A 16684-nucleotide genomic window follows, 5' to 3' on the forward strand; every position below is an offset into this window, starting at 1 on the left:
TAATAGTGGCACCACATTGCGCTCAAGGAAATTTGTATATTGAGCATTAATGACAGTCACTATAAAAATTAAGTTGTACCCAAAATATGCTTGTATAACTAATTGTGCAGAGTACCAAATTAATTTTTAAGTGAAAATTGTCACATACAAAGCTGCAGCTTTTAACTATTAGTGGTGTATAATACCAGTGTCTTAATCTGATATAAACAGTATGGTCTAACAATGCTAGTTATAGATAAGTACTCTATAGACATGTTGCCGCATTAATGTTGTATGGTAGTAAAAAGGAACTAGCTGCCATCTTGAATTGCATGATTTATATTTAGAAAATAGAAAATAAAAAAGAAGATGTGGTATGATTGCCAATAAGGCAACTCTTCACAAGAGACCAAATGACACAGAAATAATCATTAACAAGTCACATTACGGCCTTCAACAATGAGCTAAGAACATACCCCATAGTCAGGTTTTAAAGTCCCTGAAATCACAAATGCAAAACAATTCAAAAGAGAAAACTAATTTCCTAATTAATATATACATTTTTTTACCAAAAAAAAAATATATCACACAGCAGCGAACATCAAACTTTATTGTAGCAAAGACGACAATAATTTTTTTTATAGACTTCCAAATTATCTCACCTTTAGCTTGTATTTGATTCAAAAAGAAGAATTAGTTCATTATATTTACATTTTAGGATACAAGTTATATCAATTTGATTGTTCGTTTCCTATGAGCTGTTGTACTGTTATAATGTGAAGCATGTACTGTAATGATGAAGTACATTTGAAAATGAGATATAATTTCGGAATGCCTCCCAATTGTTTCTTCTGCCAATCAACCTTATAGATTATTATGCAACATAAATAAAATAAATACTAGTCAAGTTCAAATTTCAATTTTAGAAAAAAAACTTAACATAAATTTGTGATAAAATGTTTTTAATTCAATTATTTTAATAATTTTCCTCAGCCTTTCGTGAAAAGAAGAGAATGGTTTTACCAGAATATATCCGATGATGAAAATCCAAGTGAAGTATTACATATCCCAGCTACTGACGAGGACATTCTCATTATAAATAGAGGTAAGGATATATCCCAGCAACTGACGAGGACATTCTCATTATAAATAGAGGTAAGGATATATCCCAGCAACTGACCAGGACATTCTCTTTATAAATAGAGGTAGTGTTTTGCTAAATTATATAAAAAAAGGGAAATAATCTTATCTTTTGTTATTTTTACTCCCTCCTCCATATTTTCTTAATTAATTTAAGTACAGCTTAATAATAAAGCAAAGACTGATTAATTTGAGTAAAATTATTTTTATTCAATTGATTGATCAAGATGACTACAATAGCATTGCATATTTAAGTTATATTATGTTGCTAATATGATAAGTTTAAGTACACATATTTGTTTATTCAAATACACAAACCACAACTAGTTATTAGAAAAGAAATATTTAGTTAAATTTTATGTTTATTTGTAAATAAAAAATATCATTGTGTAACGAAGGGGTGTTCCTTACCAGATTTGTTTTATTATTATTTCATGACTAGAAAGTAACGTCTTCCATATGTCTCTTATACAACATATATTGAATGTTGGAATTGTGTACAAAACATAATGATTTCATGTTTACAAAACTGATTACCGTACCTATTTTTTTATGAACAGAAAGAATATTTGACAGTAGCTGTGATAGGGTGCTTAAAGAAAATCCTGATAAATTGAAGAAAGGACTGGCGTTAAAGTTTGATGGTGAAGAGGGCATGGTACTTATATTATTTGGATTATTTGTTATCCATCTTTTGTACTTCTCTTTAAAATATTTTGTAGATATAAAATTTGTTTTTAAATAGTTTACGTCAGATAAGTAATATTGATTATTGTAACTTTAATCATATTTTTGTTGTTAAATACTAAATCTTTAAATGTCATAAATATATCAATATTTTCAAAAAAATAGGTCTTATGTGTGTTTATTCTTTTACATCAAGAAAATGAATAAATAACAACAAAATTTCTTACTCTGGTTTTTGTCTAAATGTCAAAGGAATACCTATGATACATATCATTTCCATTACCAGAAATACTCTTTTACTATTCTCTGAATTCTTATGTCATTTAAATGTGTTATAAGCTATCTGGATCCCGCCATCTGACACCAATTAAAACCAAACACTTGGTCAGAAAGTTGACAATTGGAAACAAGCATATTGCTTAGGATAAGAATTCATAACTTGCTCTCCAGTACCATTTCTTGATAAAGAAATTTAAATGCAATGGCCATGAAATAAAAAACCAAATGGGATATCTTAATCATTAAACATTATTTTTACTTGATTAATTGTAGGGGCAGGGAGTAGTGAGAGAATGGTTTGATGTTTTATCTAAAGAAATCCTAAATCCAGATTATGCATTGTTTACCCAGTCAGCAGATGGTATGTAAAATATTTTAAGGCTTAAAGATAAATGGTTTAATTTTTTTTAAGATAACCGTTTATATGTTTTAAATGTCCAAAGCACTCTTCTGATCTACCATCAACAAGAACACTCAAAAGGAAAAACTTGAAAGCTATGAATGTTTAAATACTTCAATTGCTACTTGACCAAATAGACCTTAGCAAATAGTTATGAGGAAAAATAAGGAGAACTGCTGTCATAGAGACAATAAACTTTGGATGATTTCAGAAATACTTAATGTCAGATCTATAAATTTAATGTTGTAAAAGAAGCACAAGAATTTGAAAGATGGAACCATTTTTTACACCAAAAAATACTGTCACCAAATTTAGATCTTGGTATAGAAATACATTTCCAAGGTCTTGTTGAGAGAGAAAAAATGAAACTAGTGCATACCTGAAAAGGAACACATATACAGGAGGGACTGGGAAAAAAGTTCTTAATACTCTATAATTATATTAATGGATGGTTCTTATAATGTATGCATTAATACATGACAACATATATTATGTACGTTGATATATATTTAAGATGTACTTTTTAGCACAAAATTACATTCTCATCCTATTATTGCGTGAATATCTTTTTAAGGAGTTCTCTTTTACCCTTTTACGAAAATATGTTTTTTAGGGAGTACATTCCAGCCAAACAGTAACTCAGCTATTAATCCAGACCACCTTAACTACTTTAGATTTGCAGGACAAATCTTAGGACTTTGTCTCTATCACAAGCAGTTAATCAATGTTTACTTTACCAGATCATTCTATAAACATATCCTTGGTAAGTTTGATTAACTGTAAGTTAAACCTCGTGAAAGATACCAGGCCTGTAGTTTAGAATGTAAGAGAATGCTTTAAAGTCTCATCCGTGATAATTGAATAAAAATTCAAATAGGAAGTTGTAAGACTTTACAAACAAAAATTTCTGAAAAGTTGTTCTTATCATAATATAGGTTAATTGGTTAATGTCATTTGGGTAGTTTGAACAAAATGTTTGCTTTTGAAAAATGAGAGGCAAAAGATACCACAGTGATATTTTCCCTGGTAAGTCAAAAACAAACTGACAATATTAATGTGATAGCTAACAACAAAAAAACAATGAAAAAAACAAACTACACAAAATGCAACCTAGAAAACTAAAGAGTTAAAAAAAAGAGGGTGATCTCAGGTGCTCCAGAAGAGAAAGAAGATTTTGTTCCATATGTGATCCCCATCGTGTTACTCCTATAAAAGAAGTAGACACCTCAAGTGTTCAGGCTTTGCACAAAGAAAGCATCACAAGTTAACATACTATCTTTTAACACATTCTAATTGAATAAAACAACAGATTGAAACACTAGGATATTTGACTATTTTAGATAGTATATTATTATTCCCATAATAAAAAGGAATAAAAACATATGTACAATTTGACCTTTAATTTGTAGGTATTCCAGTGAACTATACAGATGTGGCATCTATTGATCCTGACTATGCTAAAAATCTACAAGTATGTGTTTTATTCAAAATATTTCCCTTTAATCAATCAAGAATATGAAACAATTAACAGAAGAAAGATTTAATATCTCTTGAAAATCCTGCTATCATATACAGTAACTCAGATTACCTGATTTCCTGCCATTAATATAGCATACTAAACCAGTGACAGTATGGAAATTTTACTTTTTCTCTTGCAACGCTAAACAAAGATAACAAATGCATTGACATGATTGATGAGTTCTGTTTTTAACATTTATTTAAATTTGTTTTAACCAAAAAAATCAATAGATAAAATTATGGTGATTTTTGTAGGGTGACTTTTGAATAGCTATCTGTGACATTCTATAGATTTTTATACAAATAGTTAATCGAAGAATTAAACATTCAACGAGTGACCAAAAACACATTAAATTCACGAATGCAAGTAGCATATGAGTTACTTATCAGTGTTGTTCTGTCACAAGTTGAATATTTTTTTGATGTTTGAATTCTTTGATTACTTATTTTTTTGATAACATTGGAAAATTTTTTTTTTTCTGATATTAAAGTAGGAAATACTGTAAACCAACTTATTTTTGCGAGCGATTTATTTTCACGACTTTCGCGAGTTGAAAAATAACGCAAATATAAATCGTCGACAATATGTAAAACTTGGATCTTTTCTTATTAAACTACACCAAGTAAGTTAAAAAAAAACGCGAAATAAAGTATCCGCAAAAATATGTTGGTTTACAGTATAATGAACTATATCTTTTTTTAAGCCTTCAAAATTTATTTTGATCTGACGTCTTGACAACGCCTGTTGTTATATGACGTCAGAGGAGTGAAATAACCATGTTTATTTTACATGTAAAATTATCGGGTTTTTTTTCACTGGGAAACCAATGTAATAATTTCTCATAACGGTTGTTGACTTTATATTACAGTGGATACTTGACCATGACATTGACAATTTAGGATTGGACCTGACATTCTCTGTTGAGACTGATGTGTTTGGTGTGATGCAGGAAGTAGAATTAAAACCTGGAGGCAGTAAGATAACAGTGACAGAAGAAAATAAGGTATGGTAGAGAGAAAAAAAAATCTTAGTGTAGTATTAACATCACCTTGAAGAGACTTATTGGGTGTATTCCAGATTGAAAATCAAATGTGGAGAGATATTACAGATTAACAAAAAAAACTTAGTCATTGGTATTTAACTATGCCTTTATATAATGATTATGGTAGGACTATACATATGTGAAAGGACTGTTGTAGAAGAAAATGAATTGAAACATTGAGGCAAGTCAGATCACCATAGGTTGCATATTTCTGCATATAATTTCATTTACAATGCTTGCAACTGCATCTTTGGTAAAACTATTAGTTTAAACACCTGATTTGCAATGAAACTGAAAAATGAAGATATCAGCTAGTACACAGTTTACATATTATGTTGATCAATCTAGAAATTTATCATATTTGAAAAGAAACCCGTACAGACAAAAGCACAAACAAGTAGGTAGAGAGGTTTATGCAGAAGATGCAATTAATATTTGTTTAGTACACTTTGTGACAGAAATTCAAATGATGAACAGGTTCTCAATTTAACATCATGAATACAGAGTTATTATGTTTTATTGCAGACAGAGTATGCTCAGTTAGTAACAGAATTAAGAATGACAAGAGCTATACAGCCACAGATCAATAGCTTTCTATCTGGTTTCCATCAGTACATTCCCCAATCACTTATACAAATGTTTGATGAATATGAATTGGTTAGTATCAATTATTACAGAAAAATCTAGAGACATCAGACATACAAATTTTGAAATTTTGAGGCTATATTTTATTTATTATGACTTTCAATTCGATTTAGAGAAGAAAAAAACTAAGGTTGTACAAAACACTACAGGGAGATAACTCTGTAAAATTAGGTAAACGATTTAAAAGCATTCTATATTTAAGGAATTATTGAGCTTCTCATTGATCAAAACTGCTATATATCCAATGAAATTTTTCCGACAAAGTATGTGGTTCAAGTTTTTTTGAATTTTTATATTTTTGTCAAATATTCAAAGTAAATATTTTGTCAAAATTTTATGAACGAGCCAAGTTAATTTTAGTCAAGGTATTTGGTACATGTACCACCTTAAGGAGTTCAATATAAGTTACATTGAATTTTGTACCTTATATTTCCTTTCAAAGGAAGATAATTAGTCCAAACTATTAATAAATTTTACACATTTCAGGAAATAAATCACTGTGACAGAGATACTATTATATTTTGTATGTCACTAAAGAGATGTTCTTTATAATTTTTAATATTACTTAACAAAATTATATAAATGAGTTTGGTTTCTATGGCAACAGAATTCTAATTCAACTTTTATTAACACTCTAGACAGTTTACACTGTAACAAGAGGCAGACAAATAATACAAGTAATAATTTAATAAAACAAAACATGAGTTACTGTAATCATATTCTATTTTAGGAGTTAATGTTGTCAGGTATACCAGAAATAGATATCAGTGACTGGGAGAATCATACAGAATATAATGGTTATGATAGACAGTCATCTGTTATCCAGGTTAGAGTGAAATAATTAAATATGTGCTCTTTGGAAAGTTAGATTATAAAATTTGTTTATTACAAGTAATTCACTTAAAAACTGTAAGTATTATAGGAATAAATTATTGCACCCATATCAAATTAAAAAAAAATTATGGTATAGATGGGTGCAGTCCTAACCTGTACAGCAAGTTAACTTGATAACCAGTCATTTGGACTGGTCAAAGTTAACCTGTGACCGGATTTATGACTGCTCTGACCAGTCCTAGGACCAAAATCTAGTTAACTTGAAAAGCGGACTTGGTCCTAGGACTGTTTTTATGTCTGCCAAAAAGTTAACTTCGAAACAGGTCCGCTATTGATATAAGTTAACTTCGAACCAGTCCTGCCATAAAGTTAACATAAGTTAACTTCGAGACCAGTCCTGCCACAAAGTTAACATAAGTTAACTTTTGCTTTGACAAATCCAATCGAAACCAGACCTGTCCCCAAGTTAACTTTTGACTGGTCTGCTCAACACTAAGTTAACTTGTAACCAGGACCGCTCTACATCGATTTAAAAAAAAATAATATCTTTGTTTCGTAGTATAAACATCGAAAATAAAGTAAAACTAATACTTCCGTTATATAAACAGGATTTAATACAACTATTTGAAAATAAAGTACGCATAAAACGTTGCTTGTAACACAAATTTATCTGTGATCTGCCAATCTATAAATTAAAAAACGATCTTGGTTACAATGATAACGGGCACTGAATATATATTCCAATACCTATCAAATTCAACCATATTTTCACTTTATTTATATTTATATCTATGAAAGGACGTATTTTATAGGAAAGCATTATTTTAACACATGAATACAAATTTTTGTTCGCATAAATTTAGGGTGCCAGCATGTCCTCATTTTATAGTAAATCAGCCATATTTGTTTTGTCAGGATTCAATGTATATTATAATGGACAGCAATATTGCTATACAATAACAACAATTTTTTGTTTGCATAAATTTAGGGTGCCAGCATATGTCCTCCTTTTATTCCAAATATTGATACGTAACAAAATTTCAGTAGTTTTGATACCTCTTGCTGACTTGTGCAACAAAATTATTTGACCGTGTTGACCAAAACTGACCATGTGTGCACTTTTTTTTTATAAATCTATATACCGGCATAGTAAATCAGCCATATTTTTTCAAATTTTTGTTCGCATAAATTTAGGGTGCCAGCATGTCCTCCTTTTAATATTCAAAATTTTGATACGTAACAAAATTTCAGTAGTTTTGATACCTCATATTGACTTGTACAACAAAATTATTTGACTGCATCAACTAAAACTGACCATATGTGCACTTCAATTTGTAAATCTATATACCAGCAAAGTAAATCAGCCATATTTGTTATGTCAGGATTCAATGTATATTACAATGGACAGCAATATTGCTATACAATAACAACAATTTTTTGTTTGCATAAATTTAGGGTGCCAGCATGTGTCCTCCTTTTATTCAAAATATTGATACGTGACAAAATTTTAGTAGTTTTAATACCTCTTGCTGACTTGTGCAACAAAATTATTTGACCGTGTTGATCAAAACTGACCATGTCAGCACTTTTATTCATAAATCTATATACCAGCATTAGTAAATCAGAATTTTTTTTCAAATTTTTGTTTGCATAAATTTTGAGTGCTTTCATGTCCTCCTTTTATTCAAAATTTTGATACATAACAAAATTTCAGTAGTTTTGACACCTCATGCTGACTTGTCCTAAAAAATTATTTGACTGCATCAACTAAAACTGACAATTTGTGCACTTTAATTTCTAAATCTATATACCAGCATAGTTATTCAGCCAGATTTTTTATGTCAGGATTCAATGTATAATACAATGGACAGCAATATTGTAATACAATAACAACAAATTTTTGTTCGCATAAATTAAGGGTGACAGCATGTCATCCTTTTATTCAAAATATTAATACGTAACAAAATTACAGTAGTTTTGATACCTCATGCTGACTTGTCCAACAAAATTATTAGACCGCATCAACTTAAACTGACCATATGCATGATATGTGCATTTTAATTTGTAAATCTATATATCTGCATAGTAAATCAGCCATATTTTTTATCTCAGGATTCAATGTATAATACAATGGACAGCAATATTGCAAAACAATAACAACAAATTTTTGTTCGCATAAATTTAGGGTGCCAGCATGTCCTCCTTTAATTCAAAATATTGATACGTAACAAAATTTCAGTAGTTTTATACCTTATGTTGACCATGTTGACATGTACAACAAAATTATTTGACCGCATCAACTAAAACTGACCATATGTAAACTTTAATTTGTAAATCTATATACCATCATAGTAAATCAGCCATATTATTATGTCAGGATTCAATGTATATTACAATGGACAGCAATATTGCTATACAACAACAACAATTTTTTGTTTGCATAAATTTAGCATGTGCCAGCATGTGTCCTCCTTTTATTCAAAATATTGGTATGTGACAAAATTTCAGTAGTTTTGATACCTCTTGCTGACTTGTGCAACAAAATTATTTGACCGTGTTGACCAAAACTGACCATGTGAGCACTTTTATTCATAAATCTATATACCAGCATATTAAATCAGAAAATCATTTCAAATTTTTGTTTGTATAAATTTAGGGTGCCTTCATGTCCTCCTTTTATTCAAAATTTTGATACGTAACAAAATTTCAGTAGTTTTGATACCTCATATTGACTTGTACAACAAAATTATTTGACTGCATCAACTAAAACTGACCATATGTGCACTTCAATTTGTAAATCTATATACCAGCAAAGTAAATCAGCCATATTTGTTATGTCAGGATTCAATGTATATTACAATGGACAGCAATATTGCTATACAATAACAACAATTTTTTGTTTGCATAAATTTAGGGTGCCAGCATGTGTCCTCCTTTTATTCAAAATATTGATACGTGACAAAATTTTAGTAGTTTTAATACCTCTTGCTGACTTGTGCAACAAAATTATTTGACCGTGTTGATCAAAACTGACCATGTCAGCACTTTTATTCATAAATCTATATACCAGCATAGTAAATCAGAATTTTTTTTCAAATTTTTGTTTGCATAAATTTAGAGTGCTTTCATGTCCTCCTTTTATTCAAAATTTTGATACATAACAAAATTTCAGTAGTTTTGACACCTCATGCTGACTTGTCCTAAAAAATTATTTGACTGCATCAACTAAAACTGACAATTTGTGCACTTTAATTTCTAAATCTATATACCAGCATAGTTATTCAGCCAGATTTTTTATGTCAGGATTCAATGTATAATACAATGGACAGCAATATTGTAATACAATAACAACAAATTTTTGTTTGCATAAATTTAGCATGTGCCAGCATGTGTCCTCCTTTTATTAAAAATATTGGTATGTGACAAAATTTCAGTAGTTTTGATACCTCTTGCTGACTTGTGCAACAAAATTATTTGACTGTGTTGACCAAAACTGACCATGTGAGCACTTTTATTCATAAATCTATATACCTGCATATTAAATCAGAAAATCATTTCAAATTTTTGTTTGTATAAATTTAGGGTGCCTTCATGTCCTCCTTTTATTCAAAATTTTGATACGTAACAAAATTTCAGTAGTTTTGATACCTCATATTGACTTGTACAACAAAATTATTTGACTGCATCAACTAAAACTGACCATATGTGCACTTCAATTTGTAAATCTATATACCAGCAAAGTAAATCAGCCATATTTGTTATGTCAGGATTCAATGTATATTACAATGGACAGCAATATTGCTATACAATAACAACAATTTTTTGTTTGCATAAATTTAGGGTGCCAGCATGTGTCCTCCTTTTATTCAAAATATTGATACGTGACAAAATTTTAGTAGTTTTAATACCTCTTGCTGACTTGTGCAACAAAATTATTTGACCGTGTTGATCAAAACTGACCATGTCAGCACTTTTATTCATAAATCTATATACCAGCATAGTAAATCAGAATTTTTTTTCAAATTTTTGTTTGCATAAATTTAGAGTGCTTTCATGTCCTCCTTTTATTCAAAATTTTGATACATAACAAAATTTCAGTAGTTTTGACACCTCATGCTGACTTGTCCTAAAAAATTATTTGACTGCATCAACTAAAACTGACAATTTGTGCACTTTAATTTCTAAATCTATATACCAGCATAGTTATTCAGCCAGATTTTTTATGTCAGGATTCAATGTATAATACAATGGACAGCAATATTGTAATACAATAACAACAAATTTTTGTTTGCATAAATTTAGCATGTGCCAGCATGTGTCCTCCTTTTATTCAAAATATTGGTATGTGACAAAATTTCAGTAGTTTTGATACCTCTTGCTGACTTGTGCAACAAAATTATTTGACTGTGTTGACCAAAACTGACCATGTGAGCACTTTTATTCATAAATCTATATACCAGCATATTAAATCAGAAAATCATTTCAAATTTTTGTTTGTATAAATTTAGGGTGCCTTCATGTCCTCCTTTTATTCAAAATTTTGATACGTAACAAAATTTCAGTAGTTTTGATACCTCATATTGACTTGTACAACAAAATTATTTGACTGCATCAACTAAAACTGACCATATGTGCACTTCAATTTGTAAATCTATATACCAGCAAAGTAAATCAGCCATATTTGTTATGTCAGGATTCAATGTATATTACAATGGACAGCAATATTGCTATACAATAACAACAATTTTTTGTTTGCATAAATTTAGGGTGCCAGCATGTGTCCTCCTTTTATTCAAAATATTGATACGTGACAAAATTTTAGTAGTTTTAATACCTCTTGCTGACTTGTGCAACAAAATTATTTGACCGTGTTGATCAAAACTGACCATGTCAGCACTTTTATTCATAAATCTATATACCAGCATAGTAAATCAGAATTTTTTTTCAAATTTTTGTTTGCATAAATTTAGAGTGCTTTCATGTCCTCCTTTTATTCAAAATTTTGATACATAACAAAATTTCAGTAGTTTTGACACCTCATGCTGACTTGTCCTAAAAAATTATTTGACTGCATCAACTAAAACTGACAATTTGTGCACTTTAATTTCTAAATCTATATACCAGCATAGTTATTCAGCCAGATTTTTTATGTCAGGATTCAATGTATAATACAATGGACAGCAATATTGTAATACAATAACAACAAATTTTTGTTCGCATAAATTAAGGGTGACAGCATGTCATCCTTTTATTCAAAATATTAATACGTAACAAAATTGCAGTAGTTTTGATACCTCATGCTGACTTGTCCAACAAAATTATTAGACCGCATCAACTTAAACTGACCATATGCATGATATGTGCATTTTAATTTGTAAATCTATATATCTGCATAGTAAATCAGCCATATTTTTATCTCAGGATTCAATGTATAATACAATGGACAGCAATATTGCAAAAAAATAACAACAAATTTTTGTTCGCATAAATTTAGGGTGCCAGCATGTCCTCCTTTAATTCAAAATATTGATACGTAACAAAATTTCAGTAGTTTTGATACCTTATGTTGACCATGTTGACATGTACAACAAAATTATTTGACCGCATCAACTAAAACTGACCATATGTAAACTTTAATTTGTAAATCTATATACCATCATAGTAAATCAGCCATATTATTATGTCAGGATTCAATGTATATTACAATGGACAGCAATATTGCTATACAATAACAACAATTTTTTGTTTGCATAAATTTAGCATGTGCCAGCATGTGTCCTCCTTTTATTCAAAATATTGGTATGTGACAAAATTTCAGTAGTTTTGATACCTCTTGCTGACTTGTGCAACAAAATTATTTGACCGTGTTGACCAAAACTGACCATGTGAGCACTTTTATTCATAAATCTATATACCAGCATATTAAATCAGAAAATCATTTCAAATTTTTGTTTGTATAAATTTAGGGTGCCTTCATGTCCTCCTTTTATTCAAAATTTTGATACGTAACAAAATTTCAGTAGTTTTGATACCTCTTGCTGACTTGTACAACAAAATTATTTGACTGCATCAACTAAAACTGACAATTTGTGCACTTTAATTTCTAAATCTATATACCAGCATAGTTATTCAGCCAGATTTTTTATGTCAGGATTCAATGTATAATACAATGGACAGCAATATTGTAATACAATAACAACAAATTTTTGTTCGCATAAATTAAGGGTGACAGCATGTCATCCTTTTATTCAAAATATTAATACATAACAAAATTACAGTAGTTTTGATACCTCATGCTGACTTGTCCAACAAAATTATTAGACCGCATCAACTTAAACTGACCATATGTGCACTTTAATTTGTAAATCTATATGGAAATCCGCATAGTAAATCAGCCATAGTTTTTATCTCAGGATTTAATGTATAATACAATGGACAGCAATATTGCAATACAATAACAACAAATTTTTGTTCACGTAAGATTAAATCTTTATAATGTTAAATAAAATATTAAAACATCTTAGCACCATTCATTCAAATACAGTTTTCAACACCACTTATTATATATGGTGCTAAAGTTTGCCAAGGAAATTTAGTTGACCAAAATTTTACCTTATAACCTTGTCATTTTATGGTCAAAGACATGACCAAATAAATGGAACAATTTCCTTATACTGATATTAAAAAAGACAATATCAAGGTTAACAAACAAGACATTGTTGTGATGTTAATGATTTTAAATGATATTGTTTGGTATACACCTTTTAGATATAAATAAAAAAATTGTATAAATGCTAATTTTTTGATAAATATTTCATACTTTTAGTGGTTTTGGGAAATTGTTGAAGATTTCAGTCAAGAGAACAGAGTTTTGCTGCTTCAGTTCACCACTGGCAGGTAATGTAGACATAGAACTGTTTACACTTTATTAGAACTTTGGTGGATAATTGTACATCTTTCTGGCAATCATACCACATCTCCTTATTTTTATAAAGAAATGATAAAATTATTGTGTTTTTTTTAATACACAATCCTGAACAAAATAATTATTTGGTCACAGTTCAATATGTTTTTGATATTAAAATTAGTGAATTAAACATTCTATAACACACATAAGTGATTAGGGATACCAATAGTATCTACATGATTAATAGTTATTGACAAATAAAATGAATAACAATATGTTAACCCAAAACTCGTACAGAAATTTTGAATTTCACTTATAAATCTACAATATTTGCTGTATCCAGTTTTCAACAGGTACAAAGTCTAGGTCCCTTTTTAAGACAGTCAATGGAGAGGACAAGATAATCTTAGCCTAATGATTGTTAAAACAAATGTAGATATATATGTATGTGTTATGTAATTTGTATTTTGTTTATCACAAGCAATTCTTTGCATGCTTTAAGACAATAAGGATTATTATTGATTTTTATTTTCAAATACAGTTCTCGAGTACCGTTTGGAGGTTTTGCTAAGTTTGTTGGTGGAGGAGGGCCACAACATTTTACTATAGCTATAGTGCCATATAAAGAACATACATTACCTACAGCCAGTACTTGGTAAGGAATTATAGTCCTGGTTTGTATAGACTGCTTCTTATTTATTTGTACATGTTATTTGCAGCCTTATCTGTTTACTTATTGAGAAGGAATATTAATGGACTTTAAGATTCATAGCAAATAAGATTGTGGTACCATTATAACATGTGATAACTTTATCATTTTAATGTTTAAGAGAAAACAGGCTCAGAGTCAAGAGCAAATGAACAAGTTGACTGTTTTTACTGTTTTTATGAAGCCACCAACCATAACACAATCTAGATTATTATTAGAAGAAAAAAATATTTTTAGTTGGCATTGCTTCAAGTATTATAGCATCAAATTCAACTAATATGGTATAACGATATTATAATATTTTTGTGGCATTGCATGCCATGATACAGATAGATTCTTTCACTCACTTTTATCTTATATATTTTTTATATAATTTTGTATTATAAGAAAATACACAACTACATTGCATCAGAAAAATTCATTTTGTTTTTATAGTATCAATATGCTGAAGATGCCAGAATATAAATCAAAGACAGAGTTACATAACAGACTGATGGTAGCTTTACAGTGTGGTAACCAGGGTTATGCTTTTGCGTGAACAGGAAGAATCCTGGAATTGACATTGATGGAATTTTATAGTTTAAGAATTAGATTGAATAATATATTACAACCATTGAACAAGCAAATTCACTTGTTAATCAAATGGCGGAGTAGATTTATTATACAAAGATTTGTGAATGTCACTCATGGTAATTTTTCCATATCTAATTAGATTAAGGGGGATAATCGGTTTACAAATTACATTCCCTCAGATAGAATTCCTCCCTTACACTGCTTTTGAATTGTGTCTAAAAAAAATTGTATTGTCTTGAGGTGATATGCTGTCAATTTATTTTTAGAAGATACACTTTTTTATAAATGCTGATGATGGTTATTTAAAAGTTTGTAGATTGTATGTATGTCATTTTCTATTTTAAGACTTTCATGATGTATTTAAATGGGTTATTTTGATTGCAAACTTCATTGGAAATTTTCATTGAAATTATGACCATATCTTGAGGGAAAGAATTATATTTTTGAAAGGTGGGGGGGGGAGTTAAAAATAAAGGGGGGGGGGAACAGTTTGTTCTCAAGATTTTAGAAATTAAAAAGAAAATTAAATGTTCCACAAAAAAATGGGAGAGGGGTGTAAATTAGCAACAGCATAGTGCAATCACAAAAGCAAAAAAAGGAATATAAATTCAAATCACATAACCAATTATTATCAAACTATACCTCATATCTGACTAATTGATATTTTTGTTGACATCAGCAGAATATTTATTACTTATTTCTTGTAAGCTTTTTATTTTGTTTTATTTCAAATGTACAGTCCCAACAGTTGTCTTATTGCACATGTACCATCTTCTGTCATTTTTTGTATATTTATACTAGTATGTCTCATTATCATGTCAAATTACTGAATTTTTCATATGCAAATGACTTTTATGATTTACCATTACTGCAAAGAACAGGAACATGACGATAAGAAGCAGAAAAGTAATGAAATAGAAAAGTATTCTGCAAGTTGAATTACATCTTTGTCAAGTATATACTTTTTGTAAAAATAAGTCAACATTTTGTAGATATAAATGGACAATATGTTAAGAACCTTATATTAAATGGCTTTGTTTGATTTTTTGCTTTTCTGTTATGAGTGAAATTATATATATTATGAACTAAATTTTTATATTTATTTGATATCCGTTTTATGCAATACTTTTCTGTGATATAATTGATTTTTTAAGCTTTATTTTGATTAAAAATTTGCTTATTTATAAAGCATTTGAACAAAAAATTTATCATATTTTGATATTTACTTTGTTTTCCTTTTATGAATACTGTTCAATATTATTATATAATTTTGTCATGACATGGTTCTTTATTTGTTGAAAATCAACTGACTTATTATTATTTTATGATACAGCTCTTTGATCTTACATGTTTGTATTGAAAACATTTGTGTGTTTCATATCAAATATATATTTCTTTCAATTGATTTGTATATTTTTTAATGACAGTTGAAATTGAAACTATATAAAAACTGAGTTTCAAAAATATCATTGATAGATTACATTGGTTTATTTATAAAGTTAAGTATACATACAAAAAAATAAGATGATGTTTATATAATTGCCAAAGAGACCAAATGATGTAGGTCACAGCCTTCAAGGATGAGTAAAACCCTTTTATTGACTTCATTTTTAGTCCCCTACTGACGGAGTTGAACGGGACTTTAGGTTTGCTCTTTGTCCCTCTTTTTGTCTGTCATTCTGGAAAATCAGTTTTCCAGACTCTTTTTCTTCTTGCTTGAAGATATTGGTTAACTATTTGGTGTATTGTTTTTTATCATGACAAGTTAAAGGTCAAGTACAATTTTTATGAGTTTGGCTTTTCTCCTTGTTCAGTTAAAGATGTAACACCACTTTATTAGCCCTGACCAGAAACAACATACTAGAGAGTAGTACATATTTAACGCAAAATAGTTCCAACGCATGAGTGTAACTTTCAAAATATGTAGAATATTTATGTATTTCGGTATCAAATGAAAGCTGAATGACTGG

General features: G+C 29.1%; 1 protein-coding gene across 1 annotated transcript in view; it reads left to right on the top strand.

The window, feature by feature from the left end:
- The window catches only part of LOC139491934 (E3 ubiquitin-protein ligase HACE1-like), a 24495-nt gene extending 9624 nt beyond the window's left edge, over window positions 1-14871 (top strand). The window contains exons 6-16 of the mRNA XM_071279881.1: window positions 973-1084; window positions 1680-1777; window positions 2359-2446; window positions 3099-3248; window positions 3895-3956; window positions 4873-5007; window positions 5572-5703; window positions 6422-6517; window positions 13352-13422; window positions 13974-14087; window positions 14577-14871. Coding sequence (XP_071135982.1) covers window positions 973-1084; window positions 1680-1777; window positions 2359-2446; window positions 3099-3248; window positions 3895-3956; window positions 4873-5007; window positions 5572-5703; window positions 6422-6517; window positions 13352-13422; window positions 13974-14087; window positions 14577-14679 — 1161 coding nt within the window. The 3' untranslated portion in view covers window positions 14680-14871. The remainder of the gene's footprint in view (window positions 1-972; window positions 1085-1679; window positions 1778-2358; window positions 2447-3098; window positions 3249-3894; window positions 3957-4872; window positions 5008-5571; window positions 5704-6421; window positions 6518-13351; window positions 13423-13973; window positions 14088-14576) is intronic.
- The last annotated feature ends 1813 nt before the right edge of the window (window positions 14872-16684 follow it).

This window comes from Mytilus edulis, chromosome 10, assembly GCF_963676685.1.
Source record: "Mytilus edulis chromosome 10, xbMytEdul2.2, whole genome shotgun sequence".
In the NCBI taxonomy this organism is placed as follows: Eukaryota; Metazoa; Mollusca; class Bivalvia; order Mytilida; family Mytilidae; genus Mytilus; species Mytilus edulis.